Below are 23,048 nucleotides of genomic sequence, written 5' to 3'. Positions count from 1 at the left end.
CTAGAAAAGGAGCATGGCTCCCACTTCACCACAGAGAATGCTAAGTCTCTGGCTCCTTGAATGGCAAGTTACAGAAAGTTTATTAAGGACCAACGATTCCATTTCTTTGTGGTCAGTTTTTTTTTTTTTTAAGTTAAATACTCATAGTAACAGAGTAGAATGGTGGTTACCAGAGGCTGAGGGGTGGGGGGACAAGGGGAGATATTGATCAAAGGGTACAAACTTCCCATTAAAAGATGAGTAAGTTCTGAAGACAATATAGAGCATGGTGACTATAGTTAGTAATAAGAATGTATTGTATACTTGAAATTTGCTAAGAAAGTAGATATCAGATGTTCTCTCCACCCACAAAAAAGAAATGGTAAGAATAGGAAGTGATGAATATGCTGTCAATTTGATTAAAGTAATTCTTTTACTATATATATATATTTACATATTACATATAATGTTGCATACCTTAAATATACATTACTTTCAGTTGTCATAAATAAATGAATAAAAGGCCAAAGAAAAGCTTTTCCTCTTTTCTCCCCCAGTATAAACCACAATCAATTCAAAATGTCGGCAGTAAATCATCCAGCATCTAGATGGCCCAGATCCCCTCTCTCCCTTTTCTGTTCCCTCTCCACCTCTCGGCTTCTTTCAGCTTGTGTATTCCTCTCCCAAAGTGGAAACAAAATGCCAGGAATGAACGCACAAACGGACCGATTTAGCATCCTGTGATCTGTGGTGAGCAGACCACAAATAGGTGGAACAGACCAAAAGGCTAAGATCTCTGGCAGAAGTAAGGAATTGGAGGAATCCCAGTTCAGTTTCCCCTTGGCTTCTGGGACTGCAGCTGCCATGAGCCAAGCTGGAAGGGGATGTCCCTGCCCATCCCCCAAAGACTTGCCTAAGCATGGGAACTTCAAGCCCACTAGGATGACAAGCATAGCCTGTATCCTATTCACCCTTGGAAGGTGGCAGAGACAGGCAGAAAGAGCACTGGTTTGAGGAGAGCACGAACTTTGGAAGCAGGGTCCTCCCATGACTCCCATAACTGGCACAGTGACTGACGCATGGCAGGCCCTCAGGAAACCAAAAGGCAGTGTGTTTTCATAGGTTGCAACTGAGAGGTTGAATGTTCAGCTTTTTATACCAGCAGCTGCATTCATGCCCCAATCCCCACCACAAAGCCAGAATGTTTACAGAACCACCAAAAGAAGTCAACTCCTCCGTGTTTTGGGAGCTTTACCTGAAACTGTTGTTCTTTCCAGGACTACTTAGTAACTTCCTGCTCTCTAAGGGGAACTTGTCTCCCCCGATTTCTAACATTTTCTCAGCTTCCTGCAAGAAAAAGAGACATTATTTTATCTTGGATTAAGTGAAAACAGTAGTCTACACCAGCCCATTTTTCAATCCCTATAATCTCTACCTAATTTTCTCTCACATTTATTATAAGAGAGTGTAGCTATGTTCTTTCAGAGTTTTGACTCACCATAAAGTGAGAGACAATCCAATATCTGCACCTATTGAACAGTACTTTAAAAAAAAGAATCTGAATATGAGTAAACCTTTAGATACAACTACCGATTTACTGGAAAGAGGAGCCCAACAGGCTACAGTCAATGGCATTGCAAACGATTTAGCTACTGAACAACAGTATTGTTAACTGTAGTCACGAGGCTGGATACTATAACTCCATAACTTACTCATCTCACTGACCACCTTCACCAATCACAGCCCTACCCCTTAGCGCTCTGTGATGCCACCAGACTCCAGTCTGGAGATTTTATCTCTGAGATCACTCCTAATTCCCACACTGGCAAGCCCTATAGGAATATTGGTGATGTGGAGGACATTACTCACTCTAGTCTTCCTTTCCTCTGCAACCAGTGTGAAACTCCCCACAATAACATACCCTATGTGTTGGTTAGCCTGTGGACTTTTGGACTATCCTACTTTAGGCTTGTTGTTGTTGTTTAGTCACTAAGTTGTGTCTGACTCTTTGCAACCCCATAGTCTGTAGCCCACCAGGCTCCTCTGTCCATGGGGTTTCCCATACAAGAATATTGGAGTGGGTTACCACTTCCTTCTCCAGAGGATCTTCCTGACCCAGGGATTGAATTTTTAGCTTATCCTTATATAGGATCATTGTACTGTATACCTTAAACTTACACCATATTATGTGTCAATTATATCTCGAAAAAATAACGCAAGATTTTAAAAATTCAAGATTTTAGGAAAAAATTCCTCTAAAATGAATTTCAAAGTGCCTATTTCAGGCACTAACTGGATGTGGAAACTCTTTCAGGCTCATTCTTGGACTTGTATTTTCATTTTGCTATACATCCATTCTTTGCACATATTATAAGCCACTGACTGAAGGTCCATTGTGTGGATGGCAGATGCCAAGTGTTCAGGAAAATGAGAAAGGACAGAAAGTCCTGTACAAGTTATCTCTATGAACCACAACACTATCTGCAATTAAGTATGTAACAAACACTCTCAGAAAATAATAGATTTTGAATAATTATCAAATTAGACCTTTGGGAAAACATAAACTATTCAATCTGATAATAAAAGCACATTCACATTCATATTCTAAGTGTAAACCTGGTAAGTAGGCTGTAGACAAACAGAGGAAAAAACAACTGGTTATCAAATTTGAAGATGAAGGACAGACATCAGCTGAGAATGTCTTCAGAGTAATCTTCCCTGATCCTAAATATAACCCTTGGGATTCCAGACATGCTGACTTTTCATGTGGCCCTTCCTATGTTCTGTAATTTGAGGCTGCCCCAAAGTGTGCAGTTGGTGCAAGAACTATGACCTCTTCCTCCTTGGCCTTCTTCTTGGCATCATCCAACTTCTTCTTTTTGCTCTCAGGCATTAGATCATCCAACCAGCTCAGCTCCCGCTTAGAGAAACAGAGATCCATGACTTTCCTGACAAAGACCAAGGCCAAAACCTGAAGAAATAAAAAGAAAATGAATTAAAGGGGCTTGTTCCCTTCTGGAGTAAAAAACCAAGTCTTATATTCACAGCAGACTAAGACATGTCAGGCAGAATCAAACTCAATAATCATCATAGTTGCCTTTTATTGAGGCTCTCTATATCAGATACTGTTTTATATATAATATTTTATTTAACTATCATCATAACAACTCTACAACTTATTAATTTCCTACTTGAACTAATTTAATTTCTTCACTGAAAAGAGAAACCCTCATTGTCAGATTGCCCTAAGAGCTGTCTTCTCCTGGCTCGAGACCAGTAGGAAGGGCTAGAGGGCAGGAGAGGGGTGGCAAGCCTCTCTAGGAGATGGTTTTGGTGGGGCCAGTTATACCCAAGCCAAGCATGGCCACCACAGGGTTAGGGCGCCTTGAAGGGCCATCTGGATTTCCTCTGGTCCTCTGCCTGTACATTTACTCGCATAAGCCCTGCTTTATGTCCGCCACATGGATCTCGAGTGGTTTCTGTCTCTGGCCTCTGATGTGGTTTGACACTCATTTTATAAATGAGGAAACTGAGGCCCAGGGAGAGAAGGTAACTTGCCTAAAATATGACAGCTAATCAACTCAATAGAAATGACCAGAGTTCTCAAATACTTCTCCACTTTCTCCCCATAAGGGCCATTTCAGCCAAAGGAGAACCAATAATAACCCAGAATGCCCTGCCTGGACTGACTGGTGTTCACCAGCTAAATCCAGTGACTGGATCAGAAATGGGGAAAATCTGGCTAACTGCATTCATTTCCCCTTAATTTCAACAACTATTTTCACAATAAATCCAAAATTGAAAGTATCCCTTCCAGGATTTGCTGGGAATTTGCTATTTCTTTAACCAAACACTCAAGCCCTGAACATAGCACCCCAATGCAGAACCCTATATGTACTCTGACAAAACTGAGAATCCCATCAGGAAGATATATATCTAGGAGATTAGGGGAAAAGAACCCCGAAGTTTCTTCATCCTTGAATATTCTCCCAGTAAGACAGACTTCAAAAGTATGTAAATGAATACTCGATATTACCCTCATTGCCTTTTCCCTCCAGAGGCCCATCCTTTGGATAACTTTCAAACAGCCCACTGAATGCTCAGCGTTCTCATGACATAGAGTAAGCCAGAGAGAGGAAGGCATCAAGAGGACAAGATGCAACAGTGAGGTGGTCAGGTGGCACGTATTTCATCATCACCCTGGTTTTAGGAAAGACTGTCACCTGTTGCACCACACAGTTCAGCTTTCCTGGTCTCCTTTCCAAAGCCCTTGCTTCAGTTTGAAAGGAGGTAGGGGTGTCCCAGTCACTTATCAGTGCTAGACACCTCTTCCTCTCTCCCACTGACTTGAAACAGTGCATTTTCATCACTATAGATACTTCTGATTGCAATGAATTCTAAACTAATTCTAAACTAATTTTTCTACGCAAATTATCACAAACATGAAGAGCCCTCTCTCCATATCAGATTCATGAAAGAAAGAGAAATATTAATAAACAGAAAGAAATACAGACAGGCAAGAAGGCAGATGGATAGTCTTGAAAAAAAAACATGGCGAACTACTACACGCCTCTACACCTCAAGGTCCCCCAAATAATGCTTGGTCTGTGAAGACCAGCCAAAAAAACAGGAACTCACCATCAATAAAGGACTAATATCCGGAATACAGAAAGAACTCCTAAAACTCCACAACAGAAAAACAAACCACCTGATCTCAAAATGGGCAGAGGACTTGAACAGACACTTCTCAGAAGATATACCAATGGCCAATAAACACATGAAAAGATGCTCGACATAACTTACCACTGGGGACATTAAAACCAAATCAAAACCACAATGAGATACTAACTCACACCCATTAGGATGGATGTTCTCCAAAAAACCCACCCTGACACGACATGGACGAACCTTGAAGGCAGTATGCTAAGTGAAGCAAGCCAGTCACAAAAGGACAAATACTGTGATTCCCCTCACATGAGGTCCTGAGAGGAGTCACATTCATAGATGCCGGGAGCCGGCGAGAGACATTCCACTCCTGACAAAGGTCATGAGGAAGGAGGCTCGGCATACGCAAAGGCGGGATCGAGCCTCGGGAGTGCCCTCGGATATTCTCGAGCATCTACCCCCAAAAAACCAGAGTCTGCCTACTTTATTGCTTTGTGCTCTCACCTCTGACTTTACTGGGGGCTGTCCCCCACCACCATCTCACTCTCTCTGTCAAAGAGTTAACTTACAGCTCCAATTAATAAAGTTCCTGGGCAATTAGGAGTGTTTAAATCCAAACCCCTCAGATGGCTCTCTAACTTGCCTGACAAGTTTACCCGGACACCTACAGCTATGCATACGATTGTTTACGTCTCCCAGCCTCAAGAGGCACGGGAAGCTTAAGATATTCAAATAGCTTAGAGCCTCTCAGAGAGTTAGAAACTGTCAGAATAAAACTAGTAAAAGATTTCATTGATGAGCCAATGTTTGTTGCCAAGTTTTCACATCCCCTGAATTGTATCCTTGAATGTGTATTAATTAGTATAGTTGGTATGTAGAAAAAATAAGTAGTGGCCTTGGTGTTAGTAACTTTAGACCCTTAAGGTAATAAATTCTTTCCTTTGTAAACCCATTACACATCCGCCCTATAGGAATGTAATCTTATCTTCGGAAGATGGCGCCAAACCTTAAAATAATTACTCTTAGAGAAAATAAGTCTTTGTTGATAAGTCCTTGTCAAGAAATGTTAATAGGCCTTCTGGCCAGAAGATGATGTAAATCACCTAAACCATTTGTATACGATAAATTTGCAGGAAAGAAACCCTGGTTTTTGATAAGCATTAAAGACTGCTGACTTTGCATCCCCTATTATCCTCTATGTAACTTAGGGTATAAAAGCCCTTGTTGAAAATAAAGCTACGGGCCTTGCTCACCAACGCTTGGTCTCCCCATGTCATTCTTCCCTTTAACTTCCAGCTGAGTCTCCATCTGGAGCGCGGAACCCACCATGCTTACTAATTATGCCTGGGCTTCTAAGATCCGACCGGGGAGGCCTCAGTGTCTCCTCTCCTTCGGGAGAACGGAAGGACGCCTGCGGCCTACGTAAGTGGTGCAAACTTCTTGTCTTGAAGTTTTATTGGTCTCCCGTGTAAACCAAGCTACTCAGCTTCTTTTCTCCACTGAATTTTCCTACTGAGCTATCCTCATTCTATTATTCTTTATATCTCTGAATAAATAAATAAATAAATAGGTCGCCTACTCCATCTCCCCTTCGAATACCCTGGATCAGCAGGGGCTGGACCTCGGCACATAGAGATGGAAATTAGAATGGTGGTTGCCAGGGACTGAGGGGAGTTACTGGTTCACAGGTACAGAGTTTCAAGTTTTGCAAGATGAAGAAGGTTCTGGAGAAAGATGGTGCTGGCCGCACAACAAGGTGGATGTACTTAACCACTGAATTGTACAGGTAACCATAGTGAAGCCGCTAAGTCTTCTAGTACGTCTATTTTATCACTATTTTTTAAAATAAAGAACAATACCTTTTACAACTCACCATCATAGGAAAGACAATGGCCGCTGGAGACGCCTTGATGGCCCAGAGCAGGACGAGGCAGGTGAGCTGGATGAGCGTGAACAGGTGCACCTTGCGCAGCGGCACGTGCCGGAGGTAAATGAAGTCCGGCTGGTGCTTCGCAGGCATCCCGAAGAGCTTCAGGCGGTCGAAGAACTGAAAAGAGGGAGTCGGCGCTCATCCTTCAGTGGTTGTCCTGGGGCTTGTTGGGCCCCCTCATGTCTGTTATATCACAGGCTCTGAAAGGTAGCTAATACCATGTCTACCTGACAGAAGTAGAAACTGAGTCTCAAAAAGAACACGTCATTGGGCCAAGGCTGGTAAGGGACAGCATCACATTAAAATCTTCCTTCTCATTTTTAGTTCAACTTTCCTCTATCCATACTGTAGCTCCTGAGAGAGCTCTTTCTTGGGGAGTACTGAAAGCAAAATAGGCCAATGGCATTCTTCTGCTTAAAAGCCCAAATCTATTTGTTCTTGGAGGAGTTTGGAGCTTTTCACAAATTATTTAAAGTAAAAAGATAAAATGAAACCTCTCAACATTCTGGATATAGAAAATATCCTTATATTATAAAAAGGAAAACAGAGACTCAGAGAGATTAAATAACCTGCCCAAAGAACTCAGTGTATAAAAGTGACTACTGGACATTCCAAAAAAACAAAGAGGAACCAGCCACCAATAGAAGCAGCAGCTAAATTATCATTTTATCTATGATAAAATGAGCTAGCTCCTGAGTTTCTCAATTCAAAGGACTCAGAGGAATGAGTTGATAGATGGGGAAAGACAGTGTGTGACAGGAAGTAATACCTGCTTACCTGGGGCAGTTCCCATGACTTCCCAATCTCTTCACCAACGTACCCCCAGTTACACGCCCACACACACACTTTAGCTTGGGACCAAAGCTAGTGGCATCCATGGCAACTCACTCCAGTATTCTTGTCTGGAAAATCCCATGGACAGAGCAGCCTGCCACGGGGTCGCAAAGAGTAGGACACAACTGAAGCAACTTGACATGCACACACGCATGTGCAGAAGCCCATTTGGCTTCTGACCAGCCTTTCAGATCTAAGTTTACTAGCATCTGACAAAATACCTGGTGTTTACTACATGTCTGATAACTGCTGAATAAAACTGACGAAGGACTGGAACCATGGCGCTGAGTCAGGCCACCCTGCAAGTCTCTGTGCCCTCATGCCAACATGACTGCATTTTGCCCAGTGTCCAAGGGAATGCTCTTTTAGGCTAAAAGAGCTAAGTAGCAAGACTAGGAAATAGTTCCTCAAGAACTGGCTTGTGGTTCCCTAGGGAAGCTGCTCTCCCTGGTCAGGAAGGTGAGCTCACAGAGCGAAGACACTGCCTGGCTGAACCCCATAGTACCTGAATTCCTTGCAGGGAAGACACTCCCATGTAGAGGAAGACCCCATACAGGACTGGCATCGGGATAAACTGAAAATGAAAGGGCAGAGACCAGAAATTCAATGTGTATCATAGCACACTCAAGATTATATAAACTGCCAAACCTCCAAGAAGGAAGCAAACTCACAAAATCACTGCAGAAATGCTGCGTTCGTTTCTGCTGTCTTTACATGATTAAGAAGCAGAAGCGAAAACAGAAGCTGACAATGATACAAATCATTTTGTTCTGAAATGAAATGATTACATGTAAGTGTAATCCGGCCCTGGTTAAATCATAGGCCTCACATCTTCTCCCCATCTGGTTCTTCCTCCTCCAGGGAATTGGGCAGGCGCGCACACACACACACATGCGCACACACACACTCACCATCTCTTTTACAGAACTGAAATCTTTGAAATCTTTCGTAATTACATAATCATCTCCTCAGGGATTTGGTGTATTTTAATATAGGCTAAAAGCATTTGCTTTTTATTAATCAGAGACTTGAGGGCAGGGGTAGGGAGGTATCTTGTCAGATAAAGAATAATTTAGGGAGAAATGGCAACATGAGTCTATTGCACTTGAATACACATGCACACTTCCCACATTATACCAATCTAGGTAATTTTCAGAGCAGCTTTACGAGGTAATGAGGCCCACAGAATTAAGGCAAGGAAAATGTCACTGCAAAGACTACACTCAACTTGCTTTTATTCTGGGGCTAAAGAACATGTCTAAACATAATTCTTCTTTGAACTAGAAAATCCCTATTGGATTTTATGTTGTTCTGGCTCTAGAGTGAGTAGACATCTCAATTTGGTGCTAACCTTGTTAGAAGAACTACTGAATGATTGCCTAAAAGAATCCTCCTAAGACTGTTCTAGGAAGGCCAGGCAATGCCCACCACAATGACTCATGCTTACATTTCCAAAGAGCAGACACCTTTGGGCTCCTCCAGATGGCACCCAGATCAGAAGTGGGGGTGTGCCAGGGACAGAGAGTAGAAGGGGGAAGAGGCATGAGGAGAGGTGGCAAGATCAAGTGGAAGGTAAGGGGGCAGGAGGAGGGTTCAGAATCCTGTCCCACCTGTGCCAATTTGCACCCTTAAACAGCATCTGCATTGCAGGCTGAAGTGGTTGATGAGTCACTAAAAAGCGGGAGAAGGAGGCAAGGGAGATAAGTAAGTGCCCCACAATGGCTGGGACTTGAACTTTCTTTTTTATCCTGTTTTTCCCACAGGCAGGCCTTTCACCCACAAAAATTTTTTTCCTCATGTTCAAGGTAGCTTCTATCTTTCCAAAAATCCTATTTTCACCCCATGTCTCATACCAGCCACTGCCCATTTCGCTGTTCTACTTCAATAGAAAAAACTTCTTGATAGAGTTGTCTGCCCACACTCTCTCTACTTCCTCACCACCTATATGCGCTTCAGGTCCCCATCACTAGGCTTATACTGCATTGTTCCAATGAATCTGCTCTTGGCAAGTCGCATTAGGCTTCCATGTTGCCAAACCCAATGATCTTGGTTTGGTCTTCATTTTTTCAGACAGTTTCCAACCAATCATTCCCCTTGCTTGAATTCCCTGACATCATACGTTCCTGGTTCCCCCCCTCCCCCTCTGGCAGCTCCTCTGAGTCTCTGTTGCTGTCTCTTCCTCTACCCACCTTCTAAATATTGGACCTCCATGGACTCTGCTCTTCTATCCACTCCTCCTTTTTTTTTTTAAATTTAATTCTATTTTTAAACTTTACATAATTGTATTAGTTTTGCCAAACATCAAAATGAATCCGCCACAGGTATACATGTGTTCCCCATCCTGAACCCTCCTCCCTCCTCCCTCCCCATACCATCCCTCTGGGTCATCCCAGTGCACCAGCCCCATGCATCCAGTATCGTGCATCGAACCTGGACTGGCAACTCGTTTCATACATGATATTTTACATGTTTCAATGCCATTCTCCCAAATCTTCCCACCCTCTCCCTCTCCCACAGAGTCCATAAGACGGTTCTATATATCAGTGTCTCTTTTGCTGTCTCATACACAGGGTTATTGTTACCATCTTTCTAAATTCCATATATATGCATTAGTATACTGTATTGGTGTTTTTCTTTCTGGCTTACTTCACTCTGTATAATAGGCTCCAGTTTCATCCACCTCATTAGAACTGATTCAAATGTATTCTTTTTAATGGCTGAGTAATACTCCATTGTGTATATGTACCACAGCTTTCTTATCCATTCATCTGCTGATGCACATCTAGGTTGCTTACATGTCCTGGCTATTATAAACAGTGCTGCGATGAACATTGGGGTACACGTGTCTCTTTCCCTTCTGGTTTCCTCAGTGTGTATGCCCAGCAGTGGGATTGCTGGGTCATAAGGCAGTTCTATTTCCATTTCCAGTTTTTTAAGGAATCTCCACACTCTTCTCCATAGTGGCTGTACTAGTTTGCATTCCCACCAACAGTGTAAGAGGGTTCCCTTTTCTCCACACCCTCTCCAGCATTTATTACTTGTAGACTTTTGGATCGCAGCCATTCTGACTGGTGTGAAATGGTACCTCATAGTGGTTTTGATTTGCATTTCTCTGATAATGAGTGATGTTGAGCATCTTTTCATGTGTTTGTTAGCCATCTGTATGTCTTCTTTGGAGAAATGTCTATTTAGTTCTTTGGCCCATTTTTTGATTGGGTCATTTATTTTTCTGGAGTTGAGCTGTAGGACTTGCTTGTATATTCTCGAGATTAGTTGTTTGTCAATTGCTTCATTTGCTATTATCTTCTCCCATTCTGAAGGCTGTCTTTTCACCTTGCTAATAGTTTCCTTTGATGTGCAGAAGCTTTTAAGGTTGATTAGGTCCCATTTGTTTATTTTTGCTTTTATTTCCAATATTCTGGGAGGTGGGTCATAGAGGATCCTGCTGTGATGTATGTCAGAGAGTGTTTTGCCTATGTTCTCCTCTAGGAGTTTTATAGTTTCTGGTCTTACACTTAGATCTTTAATTCATTTTGAGTTTATTTTTGTGTATGGTGTTAGAAAGTGTTCTAGTTTCATTCTTTTACAAGTGGTTGATCAGATTTCCCAGCACCACTTGTTAAAGAGATTGTCTTTAATCCATTGTATATTCTTGCCTCCTTTGTCAAAGATAAGGTGTCCATATGTGCGTGGATTTATCTCTGGGCTTTCTATTTTGTTCCATTGATCTATATTTCTGTCTTTGTGCCAGTACCATACTGTCTTGATAACTGTGGCTTTGTAGTAGAGCCTGAAGTCAGGTAGGTTGATTCCTCCAGTTCCATTCTTCTTTCTCAAGATCGCTTTGGCTATTCGAGGTTTTTTGTATTTCCATACAAATTGTGAAATTATTTGTTCTAGCTCTGTGAAGAATACTGTTGGTAGCTTGATAGGGATTGCATTGAATCTATAAATTGCTTTGGGTAGTATACTCATTTTCACTAAATTGATTCTTCCAATCCATGAACATGGTATATTTCTCCATCTGTTAGTGTCCTCTTTGATTTCTTTCACCAGTGTTTTATAGTTTTCTATATATAGGTCTTTAGTTTCTTTAGGTAGATATATTCCTAAGCATTTTATTCTTTCCGTTGCAATGGTGAATGGAATTGTTTCCTTAATTTCTCCTTCTGTTTTCTCATTATTAGTGTATAGGAATGCAAGGGATTTCTGTGTGTTGATTTTATATCCTGCAACTTTACTATAGTCATTGATTAGTTCTAGTAATTTTCTGGTGGAGTCTTTAGGGTTTTCTATGTAGAGGATCATGTCATCTGCAAATAGTGAGAGCTTTACTTCTTCTTTTCCAATTTGGATTCCTTTTATTTCTTTTTCTGCTCTGATTGCTGTGGCCAAAACTTCCAAAACTATGTTGAATAGTAATGGTGAAAGTGGGCACCCTTGTCTTGTTCCTGACTTTAGAGGAAATGCTTTCAATTTTTCACCACTGAGGATAATGTTTGCTGTGGGTTTGTCATATATAGCTTTTATTATGTTGAGGTATGTTCCTTCTATTCCTGCTTTCTGGAGAGTTTTTATCATAAATGGATGTTGAATTTTGTCAAAGGCTTTCTCTGCATCTATTGAGATAATCATATGGTTTTTATTTTTCAATTTGTTAATGTGGTGTATTACATTGATTGATTTGTGGATATTGAAGAATCCTTGCATCCCTGGGATAAAGCCCACTTGGTCATGGTGTATGATCTTTTGAATGTGTTGTTGGATTCTGATTGCTAGAATTTTGTTAAGGATTTTTGCATCTATGTTCATCAGTGATATTGGCCTGTAGTTTTCTTTTTTTGTGGGATCTTTGTCAGGTTTTGGTATTAGGGTGATGGTGGCCTCATAGAATGAGTTTGGAAGTTTGCCATCCTCTGCAATTTTCTGGAAGAGTTTGAGCAGGATAGGTGTTAGCTCTTCTCTAAATTTTTGGTAGAATTCAGCTGTGAAGCCGTCTGGACCTGGGCTTTTGTTTGCTGGAAGATTTTTGATTACAGTTTCAATTTCCGTGCTTGTGATGGGTCTGTTAAGATTTTCTATTTCTTCCTGGTCGAGTTTTAGAAAGTTGTACTTTTCTAAGAATTTGTCCATTTCTTCCACGTTGTCCATTTTATTGGCATATAATTGTTGATAGTACTCTCTTATGATCCTTTGTATTTCTGTGTTGTCTGTTGTGATCTCTCCATTTTCATTTCTAATTTTATTGATTTGATTTTTCTCCCTTTGTTTCTGGATGAGTCTGGCTAATGGTTTGTCAATTTTATTTATCCTTTCAAAAAACCAGCTTTTGGTTTTGTTGATTTTTGCTATGATCTCTTTTGTTTCTTTTGCATTTATTCCTGCTCTAAGTTTTAAGATTTCTTTCCTTCTACTAACCCTGGGGTTCTTCATTTCTTCCTTTTCTAGTTGCTTTAGGTGTAGAGTTAGGTTATTTATTTGACTTTTTTCTTGTTTCTTGAGGTGTGCCTGTATTGCTATGAACTTTCCCCTTAGGACTGCTTTTACCGTGTCCCACAGGTTTTGGGTTGTTGTGTTTTCATTTTCATTCGTTTCTATGCAAATTTTGATTTCTTTTTTGATTTCTTCTGTGATTTGTTGGTTATTCAGCAGCATGTTGTTCAGCCTCCATCACTCCTCCTTTTTTATAGCTACCCTTCCTCCTGAGTGAGCTCATCTATGCCCCTGGCTTTCACTACCACCTATGTGCTGCTGACTCCCACATTTATATTTTCAGTCTAGTAACCCCCACCCAGCCTCTTCACTCAGATGCCTACCAGACATCTCACTCAAATCTGATCACAGCCCATCCCTTAAAAAATCACTTCCTCCTTCATACAGCCTTCTCTGCCTTAAATGCCATCACTCTGCACCCAGATGGTCAAGCCAAAAACCTAGCAGTCATTTTGATGTTTCCATTTTCCCATTCCATATCCAATCAACCAGCAAGACCTGATCTCCTCCAAGAAATACAGAAGTCATGGCTTTTATGCATTCCTTACTACCAACTTCCCTATCCAACCACCATCCTCTCTCACCTGTAATAGACTCACAGTCTATTAAACAGACTCACAGTCTTCTACCTCTATTTTTCCTCAACCTTAAATACTTATTCTCTAGATATGAGCCAGAGAGATCTTTTTAAAAAATACTAAATGGATAATGTCCCTCTACTGTTAAAACTCTCTGAAGGTTACCTTTACCAGTGTCAACAAGCCCTACATGATCTGCCCTTGCCCTCTTCAATCTCATCTCGCAGTGCTTTTGCTTTAACATCCCTGAGCCACATGGCCCTGGTAGGTCCTAGAACATGTATCATTATTTCCCACTTCAGGACTTGTCTAGACTGCTTTTCTCCCTTCCCCCCATGTCCTCTCCCACCACGCATGGCAGGGCTGGCTCCATCTCATCTTAAACACCATTTCCTTACAGAGGCCTTCTCTGACCACACTAACAAAACGCATCCCTTTAATTCTCTATAGAACCATACAACACTGTATATTTCCTTTGATCACATATTACATTCTGTAACTACCCTGTTTATTTTCTTAACTAACTTCCTTAACTACATCTTATCTGTCTTGCTCCACTTAGAATAAACTCCTCAGGGCAGGTATTTGTATGTGTATCTATTTATTGTACCACTGCATTCCCAGCACAAATCAGGCACTTAATATTTACCTAATGAACGAATGAATGGTTTTACCTTTAATATAGCTGTCATGAAGACTGAGCAGCCCATCAACACAAAGATCATAAGGCCTGTCACTCTCTGTTCTCGGATGCCCAAGAATTTGGGCTGTTCTCCTGGGGCAGAGCACTCAGATTCCAGTTTGAGGCTATTCACGTGTGTGATGGATAGGACAGTTGCAGCCACAAACCAGGGCAGGCCCATGATGGAGCAGACACCCAGCATGATGGCCACCATCAGCAGGTCCAGGTGGTAGCCACATCCTTTCTGTGGGGAAACAGAGTCTCCATCACCATCAGTGGGCTGGCTGTAGTGGGACATAGGACAGTGAGCTAAGAGTCTCAGGCCCAAAGCAGGAAGGATAAGGAAGGGGTCCAGGGATTCCAGAAGTCTTGCAGCCCCTCCTGGTTTGGAGGGAACAGAGAAGAAAGAGAAACCTTAGCGTGTCCTACACATGCCAATATCCAGTTTTTATCCAAGTCTCCCCAGATCTCACCCTGAGTATCACATATTCAAAGATTCATCCTTTCTAGGCAGAGTAGCCAGAGACACATCTTGACCATTCTAGAGGGTCGACCTTATAGGGGTTGGCAATAAATAGGTTCCTATAAACACACCCCATTCCTTGCCAAATATGGAGGTTGCCTACTCTAGAGAATGAAGGAATAGAGACAAGTCATGAAACCTCTCACTAATCAATGTATTGGCACCAACCCTACCTCCTAGGATTCATGGGCTCAAGGTTCAGTCTGGAAACCTCAGTAATGGACGCCAATGGGAGAACAGTTGTCTCCAGCAAACAGTGGTCCAAGCCGTAACCTGAACCTCAGGAAGATAATCCTGGACCAGAGCATGTGACCATATTGGGACCACCAAGAATTCTGCCCACCAACCTCCCCCATAGGTCTGAGAGGAGAGTAATAGATTCCAAGCTTACTTCACATTGCACAATCATGCTCTACTCTAGTTTCATCTCCAAACCAATCTCTGTCATTAATGAAGGAGTCAGAAACCCCTGGAAACTCCTTCCATGAGCTCCTTCCATGACTGCTTTTACCCAGGTAATACAGTTCCTGGTCTAAATGGGCTTTCCCTAAAACTTTTTAAAGATGTAATAGGTTGCCATTATTATTATGCCATTATTCTAGGTCAGAAAGTTTGCTTACCTTGAGTTTGTGTTCCTTCCTGTTAATGATGACGGCTGTGATCTGCTGGTCCATGAATATTAAGATGGTGCAGAGCAGTGCCGGGATGACTGCAGCAATCACAGTCCACCAGGGATTGGGGCCAATGGGACTGATAATCCACCCTCGGTCATCCCGTGTTGGCTAAAGGGAAAAAGCAAGGTTTTATTTTTGTATTTTAAGTTAACTGTAGTCATTAGGGCAAAACAGATCAAACTGAATCACAACAACCACATTTCTTTTTATTCTTGAATGAAAATTCTCAAAAAAAAAAAAGGGAGCATGAAATACAGCAATCCCTTAGAAAATCTATGACCTTGTTCCAAATCCCCTTTGAAAGAGTCAGTCCTCAATTGTCAATTTCTTATGGAATATTCACTAATCCTTCACTTCCTTCCCTGGCTCTCCAAACCCCTGTGTACAGAAAAAGTGACTTTATCTCCGCATTGACCCAGATAAAATATATTGACTAATAATAAAATATGTTGTTTAAAGAAGAATTTATAACTTGCAAAGACAATATAATAACTGTGATTATCCTCCTCACTACTCTCCCCACCAGAAGCCATATCATGTGTGTTTACAGCACAAATAAAGGCAACAGAGTCTGTTACGTGGAATCTCAGGGGCATGGTCCAAGATCCACCTCCTATCAGCAATGAAACAAGGTCCAGGCCCTGGAGACCTGAGAGAGGAGCCCAAAACACTGAATCTGGGGACTCGCATGATCTGGGATTCTCTTCAATGACCCTGTAAGACCACTGTTCATAAATCTTATAAACTAACTAAACTCTCCTAAATCTCAAAAAAAAAAAATGCCAGGGTACTCTGGGTAAGAAAAGTTCACTTTGATTGGCAAGTAGGGATGGAAGGTAAAAGGCCAGGGATACAAACTGGCCCCAAACTCATGAACAAAGCAAAGACTTTAAATCCAAAGTATTTGATTCCACATTGGTTATCATTCTAGGATTCAAAGACTCTTCAATAATATCGCCAAGTCCCAAATTATTAATAGGTTAGGTTCTGAAAGTTTATAGGATCTGTATTTCCTTAGTAATAATGTTCTAAATGGTAGTTAAATTGTTAGGTCAACACAAAAACGTATTAATCTCTGACTGACATTCAGTTCAGTTCAGTCGCTCAGTCGTGTCCTACTCACCCATCAATAATAGTACTAGCCTTCAGACTGGGTCTTGGTCATTGGGGGTCATGTGGTGTAATAGGGAAGAGAAGAAAGAAGAAAAAGTTCTCTCTGCTTCCTGAAAGGGAGGCCTGCCAATGAGCAGCACTGCCTTTGACATTCTCCCATTTTCTCTGACGTCTCTCCCATCTTCCAGAGGTCTTCTTCCCAGATGTTCCAGAAATGCAGTGCCTTCTGACTATCTGAAGCCTACCCATCAGGAAACCTTTCCAAGAACTGCTTAATGCTCTGAGTACTTATTTTTACATAAAATCCATTCCTCCTGCATTGTCGACCTCAGCCAGCTATTAGAGAAAAAGCTGACCACACTCATTCACACAGGGTGAGAATGATATATATTCTAGGAGGTATATACTTTTAAAGAGTATGTTTTTTAATCCATCAATTTCTAACTGGGTGGCATTTCAGTTGAATTTAACAAAACAAAATAAAATTTTTTCAAGCAATTACAGAAAAAGATATTTTTAACCAGGCCTGCTTCAGGGAGACAGAAAGGGAAGATGAAGGCCGACTATGCCGGGTGTTTACAAGTTGCCACGGGCCTGCGTTCCCGGCCTCCTCCTCCTACCCATTCCCTCCTCTCCTGGCTCCTCTCCAGTCCCAAGGACACCCGGGTTTCCTCTTCTCCCCACCCTGTGGGGATCTGCAGAACTGAGCTCAGCTGTTCTATCTTCTCAGTTTCCTCAGTAGGTACCCCCAAACTGAAACAGATCCGAGTCCCCATGTGTAGATCATCTGTTTTACTTTTTGTACAGATTTTTGGATCAACAGTATTGATTATAGACAGATATACAAACAATGAATTAGGGTTGAAAAGAGGTCACGATTACTCTGGTGGGGGCCCTAGAATGAGGGTGAAGCTCCTCCACTGCCTCACCTCCTCATGGGGCAAGATACTTGAGGAGCAGGACTGAGGCCTACAAAGAGCCTTTTCACCCTTCCTGATTTCCTAAGACAGCTGATGCTCAGTGAAGTGCTGGGAACCAGAACTTGTTCCAGAGACCCACATTCCCACAGTCTTTGGTATATGTTTATGTAAATACAGATATTCCATTGTTTTATTTTTTAATTATTTATTTGGCTGCACTGGATCTTATTAATAGCTGTGGCATGGAAACTCTCCGTTGAGCCATGTGGGATCTAGTTCCCTGACCAGGGATCGAACCCAGCTCCCTGCAATGGGAGTATGGAGTTCTAGCCACTGGACCACCAGGCAAGTTCCCACATTTCATTGTTATAAATCTTCACATATTAAAGACAATAAATGGCATTAAGAAAATAAATAAGGCTTTTCATTCATTAAACATTAGGTTTTCTGACTTTTCTAATTTGAACTCAGTCAAGCCTGAAGAGTTTGCTTTTCTGAATGGTATGGCGTGAGCAGCACAACTCAGATTTAGAGGACTACAAAATACATGATTAGGATAAGGAGAGGCCCCTGAAATAACTCGGGATCAGAGTCTATGAACGACATAAGGGCACCGAGTACCCTAAGATCTGTTTACCTTGAACACACTGGGAACCTGAAGCTTGGGTGATGGGACTCCAATCAAAAAATCAATAATCACCATTGTGAAGATAGTGAGGAAAACAGCAAAGTCACTCACCATGGAGCGGACCTGGCACGAAAAAGGATTGGAGATGTGTTACAGTAGATTAAACACAATAGAAAAGACTCGGGTATTGTAAAATGCTTAAACATGCTCAGAAGAATGATTTAATTTTATTGGTCAATTAATACAAGCATATTTAAACAACAGGACTATGTTAACATGCCCAAAATAATACCACCAAAGTGTGGGTATCATAAGGGAGAATGAATCCTCTGACAAATTCTACTGAGACCCACTCCAAACTCTGAGGAGTTCTGTTTAGAGAATCTGGGCCCAGCATTTAGGGAATAGCTCTGAGAACTCGGGATAAGATTTCCTGGGACCAAGAAGATCCAGCTGCACCCAGACCTCGCAGCAGCACCAACTCCTCTTTGCTCTCAGCCCCAACATCAAATCCATTCACAAGTCCTGTTGGCTCTGCTTTTAGCTCATGCCCACAATCAGACCCCTTCTCACCACCCCATAGCTCCCAACCAGATCAGAGGCACCGGCAGCTCTTGTCTCTGTAGCTGCAGCAGACTCCTAACCCTGCCTCTGTCCTTATGTAAAGCTGCTGGAATGAGCATTCAAAACACAAGTCAGATCATGTCACTCTTCTACCAAAACCCTGAAATGCCTCTTCATTTCATGGAGCTAAAAAGCCCAGAGACCTCCTTGGCCAGTGAGGCCCACACACATCTGATATCATTACTGCTCTGACCCAGGTCCTAATGCTCCCCAACTCACTCTGCCTGTCCCAGCCACACAGCCCTCCTTGCTGTTTCTTACTCACACCAGACTCTCCCACCTCAGGGCCTTCGCACTTGCTCATCCCTCTGCCTTAGCGGCTTTTCCTCCAGGTGACTCCATAGGCAGCTCCCTCCTTTACATCCACTCAAGTATCACAATTTCCACTTAATCGTCTCTCATGGTCACCACCCTCCACCCTAGTACCTCCTGTATGCCTTTTCCTACATTATTTTTCTTCAAAGCCCCTCATCACCATTTTGCCCCTAAGAGGACTGACTAACCGATTTTATAGTTTTGTAACTTTAATAAAACATAGTCCCCCTCAGTGTCTAGTGCCCACTGTATGCCCACCTTAATCTGAGCTTCCAACAAGACTGAGCCAGATATAACATCTGGCCAGATATACATGGCCACATGTAACATCACTGATACCTTAACCTGACTTTGCTTTCTTGTGAAACCTGAGGTTTCTAGCTCCCCTTCCCTGGTTTTTTTAGTTCTCCTCTGAATGTTACATAAATTCTCTGAACATGTAGCTGCCCTACCAAGAAGCCCATCCTGGGGCCCAGGGTCCTTCTCTCCTTTGAACTCCTGTGGCACTTATATCCCAGGATGGCATCCATCTAATGACTGCTATCTCCTATGGGCCTGGTTGTTCCATGGGTTTTCTCTTCCTATTGATGACAGGGACACACTCTCTCTCTCTCTCTCTCTATATATATATATATACACACACACATAAATTAGAGGATAATTACTTCACAACATAGGAAGGTTTCTGCCATACATCAACACAAATCTGCCACAGGTACACATATGTCCCCTCTCTCTCAAACTCCTATCCCACCCCCCTCCACATCCCACTCCTTTAGGCTGGCACAGAGCACCGGCTTTGAGTTCCCTGCATCATACAGCAAACTTCCACTGACTATCTATTTTACATATGGCAATGTGTATGTTTCAAGGCTATTCTCTCACATCATTCCACCCTCTCCTTTACCACTTTGTTCAAAAGTCTGTTCTTCATGTCTGTGTTGCCTTTGCTGCCCTGCAAGTAGGAATAAAACTACCATATAAGAAGCTAAAGGCAAAGGAGAAAAGGAAAGATATACCCATTTGAATGCAGAGTTCCAAAGAATAGCAAGGAGAGATAAGAAAGCCTTCCTAAGCGAACAATGCAAAAAAAAAAAAAAAAAGAAAGGAAAACAATAGAATGGAAAGACTAGAGATCTCTTCAAGAAAATTAGAGATACCAAGGGAACACTTCATACAAAGATGGTCACAATAAAGGACAGAAATGGTATGGACCTAACAGAGGCAGAAGATATTAAGAAGAGGTGGCAACAATACACAGAAGAACTGTACAAAAAAGCTCTTCATGACCCAGATAACCATGATGGTGTGATCACTCACCCAGAGCCAGACATCCTGGAATGTGAAGTCAAGTGGGCCTTAGGAAGCATCATTACAAACAAAGCTAGTGGAGGTGATGGAATTCCAGCTGAACTATTTCAAATCCTAAAAGATGATGCTATGAAAGTGTTGCACTCAATATACCAGCAAATTTGGAAAACTCAGCAGTGGCCACAGGGCTGAAAAAGGTCAGTTTTCATTCTAATCCCAAAGAAAGACAATGCCAAAGAATGTTCAGACTACCACACAATTGCACTCATCTCACACACTAGCAAAGTAATGCTCAAAATTCTTCAAGCCAGGCTTCAACAGCACATGAACCATGAACTTCCAGATGTTCAAGCTGGATTTAGAAAAGGCAGAGGAACCAGAGATCAAATTGCCAACATCTGTTGGATCACTGAAAAAGAAAGAGAGTTCCAGAAAAATATCTACTTCTGCTTTATTGATTGTGCCAAAGCTTTTGACTGTGTAGCTCACAACAAACTGTGGAAAATTCTTCAAGAGATGGGAATACCAGACCACCTGACCTGCCTCCTAAGAAATTTGTATGCAGGTCAAGAAGCAACAGTTAGAACCAAACATGGACAACAGACTGGTTCCAAACTGGGAAAGGAGTACGTCAAGGCTGTATATTACCACCCTGCTTATTTAACTTCTACACAAAGTACATCATGCAAAATGCCAGGCTTGAAGAAGCATAGGCTGGAATCAAGATGGCCAGGAGACGTATCAGTAACCTCAGATATGCATATGACACCACCCTTAAGGCAGAAAGTGAAGAAGAACTAAAAAGCCTGATGAAAGTGAAAGAGGAAAGTGAAAAAGCTGGCTTAAAAGTCAACATTCAAAAAACAAAGCTCATGGCATCCAGTTGCAAATAGATGGGGCAACAATGGAAACAATGGGAAACTTTATTTTTGGGCTCCAAAATCACTGCAGATGGTGACTGCAGTCATGAAATTAGAAGACGCTTGTTCCTTGGCAGAAAAAGCTATGACCAACCTAGACAGCATATGTACCCCAGTGTTCACTGCAGGACTATTTACAGCAGCTAGGACATGGCAGCAACCTAGATGTCCAGCAACAGATGAGTATATAAGGAAGTTGTGGTACACATACATAATAGAATATTACCCAGCTATAAAAAGGAATGCATTTGAGTCAGTTCTAAAAAGGTGGATGAACCTAGAGCTTATTACAGAGTGAAGTCAGAAAGAGAAAGATAAATATCATATATTAATGCATACATGAAAGAGATGGGAATACTAGACCACCTGATCTGCCTCTTGAGAAATTTGTATGCAGGTCAGGAAGCAACAGTTAGAACTGGACATGGAACAACAGACTGGTTCCAACTAGGAAAAGGAGTTCGTCAAGGCTGTATATTGTCACCCTGTTTATTTAACTTATATGCAGAGTACATCATGAGAAACACTGGACTGGAAGAAATAGAAGCTGGAATCAAGATTGCAGGGAGAAATATCAATCACCTCAGATATGCAGATGACACTACCCTTATGGCAGAAAGTGAAGAAGAACTCAAAAGCCTCTTGATGAAAGTGAAAGCGGAGAGTGAAAAAGTTGGCTTAAAGCTCAACATTCAGAAAACGAAGATCATGGCATCCGGTCCCACCACTTCATGGGAAATAGATGGGGAAACAGTGGAAACAGTGTCAGACTTTATTTTGGGGGGCTCCAAAATCACTGCAGATGGTCACTGCAGCCATGAAATTAAAAGACGCTTACTCCTTGGAAGGAAAGTTATGACCAACCTAGACAGCATATTCAAAAGCAGAGACATTATTTTGCCAACAAAGGTTCATCTAGTCAAGGCTATGAATTTTCCTGTGGTCATGTATGGATGTGAGAGTTGGACTGTGAAGAAGGCTGAGCGCCGAAGAATTGATGCTTTTGAACTGTGGTGTTGGAGAAGACTCTTGAGAGTCCCCTGGACTGCAAGGAGATCCAACCAGTCCATTCTGAAGGAGATCAGCCCTGGGATTTCTTTGGAAGGAATGATGCTAAAGCTGAAACTCCAGTACTTTGGCCACCTCATGTGAAGAGTTGACTCATTGGAAAGACTCTGATGCTGGGAGGGATTGGGGGCAGGAGGATGAGATGGCTGGATGGCATCACTGACTCAATGGATATGAGTCTCAGTGAACTCAGGGAGTTGGTGATGGACAGGGAGGCCTGGCGTGCTGCGATTCATGGGGTCACAAAGAGTCGGACACGACTGAGCGACTGAACTGAACTGAACTGAACTGAAAGTTACTATATAATTTTAAAATATATATGTCTGTGTCTCCTTTGCTGCTCTGCAAGTAAGATCATCAGTACCATCTTTCTAGAGTCCATCAGTTCAGTTCAGTTCAGTTCAGTCGCTCAGTCGTGTCCGACTCTTTGTGACCCCATGAATCGCAGCATAATTCACGTTTTACAGTTTATTATTTTGTAATTGAAGTATAGTTGATTTACAGTGTTTCAGGTGTACAACAAAGTGATTCAATTTCATATATATATTATTCTTCAGGGTCTTTTCCACTATACGTTAATTACAAGATACTGAGTAGAGTTCCCTATGCTATACAGCGGGTCGTCGTTTATCTATTTTATATATAGTAGTGTGTGTATCTGTTACAGAGACAACATTTTAAGCTTCTTTTGCATCCCCTATTTCACTTAAGCCAGGCTTGACTGAGCAAGTAGCAAGTAGCCAGTACACAACTGCCACCTGCTCATTGTATGTCCAGACCGGAAACAAATA

At 41.9% G+C, this 23,048-nt stretch overlaps 1 protein-coding gene across 7 annotated transcripts in view; it reads right to left on the bottom strand.

Moving 5' to 3' along the window:
- The window catches only part of SLC4A8 (solute carrier family 4 member 8), an 84,201-nt gene that overhangs the window by 7,123 nt on the left and 54,030 nt on the right, over window positions 1–23,048 (bottom strand). For 4 of the 7 annotated variants that reach the window (XM_044941757.2, XM_025284192.3, XM_025284193.3 and 1 more), the window contains 7 exons: window positions 18,029–18,142; window positions 15,305–15,466; window positions 14,154–14,405; window positions 7,914–7,982; window positions 6,518–6,691; window positions 2,813–2,950; window positions 1,235–1,326 (listed from right to left, as the gene is read on the bottom strand). In XM_044941757.2, the coding sequence (XP_044797692.2) occupies window positions 1,235–1,326; window positions 2,813–2,950; window positions 6,518–6,691; window positions 7,914–7,982; window positions 14,154–14,405; window positions 15,305–15,466; window positions 18,029–18,142 (1,001 nt within the window). The other 3 variants (XM_044941755.2, XR_003108908.3, XM_025284198.3) reach the window with 3 other exon arrangements.

The sequence above is a fragment of the Bubalus bubalis genome, chromosome 4 (assembly GCF_019923935.1).
Source record: "Bubalus bubalis isolate 160015118507 breed Murrah chromosome 4, NDDB_SH_1, whole genome shotgun sequence".
In the NCBI taxonomy this organism is placed as follows: domain Eukaryota; kingdom Metazoa; phylum Chordata; class Mammalia; order Artiodactyla; family Bovidae; genus Bubalus; species Bubalus bubalis.
The sequence above is the reverse complement of the archived record's forward strand: the minus strand, read 5'-3'. Positions and strand labels throughout refer to the sequence as shown.